This window comes from Priapulus caudatus, unplaced genomic scaffold (genome assembly GCF_000485595.1).
Source record: "Priapulus caudatus unplaced genomic scaffold, Priapulus_caudatus-5.0.1 Scaffold962, whole genome shotgun sequence".
Lineage (NCBI taxonomy): Eukaryota > Metazoa > Priapulida > Priapulimorpha > Priapulimorphida > Priapulidae > Priapulus > Priapulus caudatus.
The window spans coordinates 71,431-74,908 of NW_014578023.1; the positions used below are offsets into that span (position 1 = coordinate 71,431).

Below are 3,478 nucleotides of genomic sequence, written 5' to 3' on the forward strand. Positions count from 1 at the left end.
GATCGTTTTTCATGATCGAACGCGGTATTTCTGTACATGGTTCTGTTCATAGCCTAGGCACTAGTGCATACCTTAATGCATAGTTCGGTGCATAGATGTGTACATGATTTAGTACATAGTTCTGGATTACACTCTCTCTCCCCACTCTTTCTCTCTCTCTCTCTCTCTCTCTCTCTCTCTGTCTCTCTCTCCCTCTCTCTTTCTCTCTCTCTCTCTCTCTCTCTCTCTCTCTCTCTCTCTCTCTCTCTCCCTCTCTGTTGCTCTCTCTCTCTCTCTCTCCTCTCTATCTCTCGCTCTCTCTCTCCCTTCTCTGTGTCTCTTTTTCTCGTCTCAGCCACGGTGATGAGCAACGACAGGCGGCGCAGTAACGAAGACGTACGATCCCCACATTTCATTTAGTCAATTCTACAGGGAGAAGATGTACAGATGTGCAATGAGAGAGAGAGAGAGAGAGAAAGAGAGAGAGAGAAAGAGAGAGAGAGGGAGGGAGAGAGAGAGAGAGAGAGAGAGAGAGAGAGAGAGAGAAAGAGTGGGGAGAGAGAGTGTAATCCAGAACTATGTACTAAATCATGTACACATCTATGCACCGAACTATGCATTAAGGTATGCACTAGTGCCTAGGCTATGAACAGAACCATGTACAGAAATACCGCGTTCGATCATGAAAAACGATCGAGTTTATATCCAGTGTAAGCCCGAGAATGTAATCCGAAATGTTTTACTGTAGGCAGCAGCAGCAGCAGGAGCAGCTTCCAGGATCATAAAACCGAATTGATGCGGTTGGCCATGACAACAACACATAACGACGCTGGAAGCAAAACCCGCAGCACGCGCGTTATTCCTAGCGGAACAAATACATTCCTCCCGCGCAGGAAGAAAACAATGAAAACCAGGGACACAATGGAGGAAAACGGGAACAAAGAACAATAGAAGCGCAGAAAACAATGAGAAAGAACAAACAACAATAGAGTGTTGGCTTCACTCGCGCCTCCTGTTCTCCTTGCTCATACATCACATACATACATCCCCGCGTATCGGAGAGGAGGGGGCTTTATTTATAATTACGCGAGAAATGTCGTGGAGGTGTCAAAAGTATCGAAGTGTGTGTGTACTATATATGACGAGCAGTGCGTGCGTGCGTGCGTGTGTGCATGCATGCATGCGTGCGCGCGTGCGTGCATTCGCTGCACGACCATGAGCCTACTAGCCCCTGCACCACTAACGCCCTACTGCGCTATCCATCACCTACGCACATCACCATACATTTGAATTAAAGCAGTACCACATAACCTGTATTTTTGGGACTTCAGAAACATCTTACGTGGTTATGCCACTGTATAATAACTTCTGAAGTGAAGTGTCATGCAAAAGTTGTGACATTTTCGACGTATGACAGTCATGTTTCTGGCAACGAACACCACACGCCTCGAGGAAAGCCTAACTCACTAATAACTCAACTATCGCCGGACCATGGTAGGAAATACATCCATCGAATTGAACATCTGGATTAAGGAGACCCTGATCCCGACAGGGCAGTGAGACTAACATCAAATACACATGTCCTTTCGACGTGTGACCGTTTCTTGTAGCTCTTGGAGCTTATTGGAACGTTCTCAGAGGTCCCGTGGTGTCAGAAACAAAATTAGTCTTAACATTAGTCTTAACATTAGTCTTAACATACTCACTCTCGTAACTCATAACTTTTTCTCATAGACGGTTGCCAGAAAGATGGTAAAGTTACGAGTTTCTCAGGCACAGTGTATAGAGGTCCGGTCTACGAGAAAAGATTAGGGTTAAGACTAATGTTAAGACCAATTTTGTTTCTGACAACGGGACCAAGGTGGCCACTGCACAACGGACATCGCATTGAGCAACAATCGACAGATATTTAATCGCTGTGGCTATATGCCCGGGAGCCGGGCACGGTCTTCGATTTCCTAAATGCCCGGCAGTTCCTAACCATAACTCTAACCCTAACTCTAACCCTTGTTTACTTGAGATAACGCTGAAAATTAAAAACTGCCGGGCATTTAGGAAATCGAAGACCGTGACCGGCAGCCGTCAGATATATGCAGGCTGCCGGGCATATAGTCACTCTGATATTCAATACTACGTAACTCGCCACGCCCGCCCGTCCGCACACATACTCACATTCGATACTGATCCGCTGCCGATGTGGAAGTCTCCATGGTGACGCCACTAAGCTGTCCGCTTAAAAACCCGCACGATAAACAACAACAACAACAGCAATAACGACGACGACGACGACGACGACGACGACGACGATAGCACCAACTGAGATATCAGTATTGTTCGCAGACTCGCCTGTTCCGGCTCCAGTTACAGATGGGAAGCTTACAGGGGTTAATAGCCGGGCACTTTGCCACCCACTGTTCACCACGCGTCTTCGGCGCCTACCATACTCTCTGTCAATACAAAACTTTGCTCGAAGGTACACACACACATACACACACACACACACACACACACACACACACACACACACACAGGACTCGGGTAAAAATGGAAGACTCTCTGAGATCACTCGTGAGGGGACAGTTTCCCCTCAGCTAATACTCGAACAAAATTTATGACAAACGTGATACGCACTCCTGCACCACCACCTCCACCTCCACCACCTCCTCCTCCTCCTTCTTCTTCTCCTGCTGCAGCTGCACCGCTGACGAATACACGCCGACTGAGTCTAGCGCTGCTGGGAGCCGCTGGCAAACTAAATGCGCGCGTTCCTATTGATTTTCCGCTCTCCCAAACAACGCGCTACCGAGAGCATCCAGAGCGCCTCTTCCGCATCTTCCGCGCGAGCTGCAGCGGCGCTGCCGCAACCAGGGTAAGCCCCAATTGAATGAAGTTCAGGCGTGTCTATACTAGTCGCGGAGAGATGGCGGAGGTTCGCCGAAGAAGTGCGAGTGAAAGAAAATCCGTGCTGGAGGATTGACATCGGAAACGCGTACGGTGGGTGACTCACGGAGGGCATAGACAAGCTATCGATGTCATTACCAGGGCACGCACTCATCACTCACACTCACTCACACAACAGTAACAACGTACGCGAGCAGGCGCGCGGTGTAGCAATTAATAATTATAAAATGATTATTACACACTAACGCGCTATACTAGTTTCGGTCCACTGACTCCACTCCCTCCTGCAGTACTTTTTCAGAGAAGTGAGATAGAGATGGTAAGAGGGGAAGAAAGAGAGGGTGAACGAGGGAATGAAAGACAGCGAGCGAGATAAAGTGCGAAAGGAGATAAATAGATGAGATATGAGAGAGAGAGAGAGTAACAGCAGGCAAGAGAAAGGCCGAGCTAGCAGGGGTGAGAGAGAGGGTGAGAGAGAGGGAGAGAGAGAGAGAGAGAGAGAGAGAGAGAGAGAGAGAGAGAGACGCGAGAAGAAGAAGAGAGAGAGAGAGAGAGAGAGAGAGAGAGAGAGAGAGAGAGAGAGAGAGAGAGAGAGAGA

General features: G+C 48.3%; 1 protein-coding gene across 1 annotated transcript in view; it reads right to left on the bottom strand.

Annotated features, from left to right (window-relative positions):
- The window catches only part of LOC106814679 (kinesin light chain-like), a 57,506-nt gene extending 54,970 nt beyond the window's left edge, over positions 1–2,536 (bottom strand). The window contains exon 1 of the mRNA XM_014819024.1: positions 2,152–2,536. Within this exon, the coding sequence (XP_014674510.1) occupies positions 2,152–2,189 (38 nt within the window). The 5' untranslated portion in view covers positions 2,190–2,536. The remainder of the gene's footprint in view (positions 1–2,151) is intronic.
- Positions 2,537–3,478: the final 942 nt, after the last annotated feature.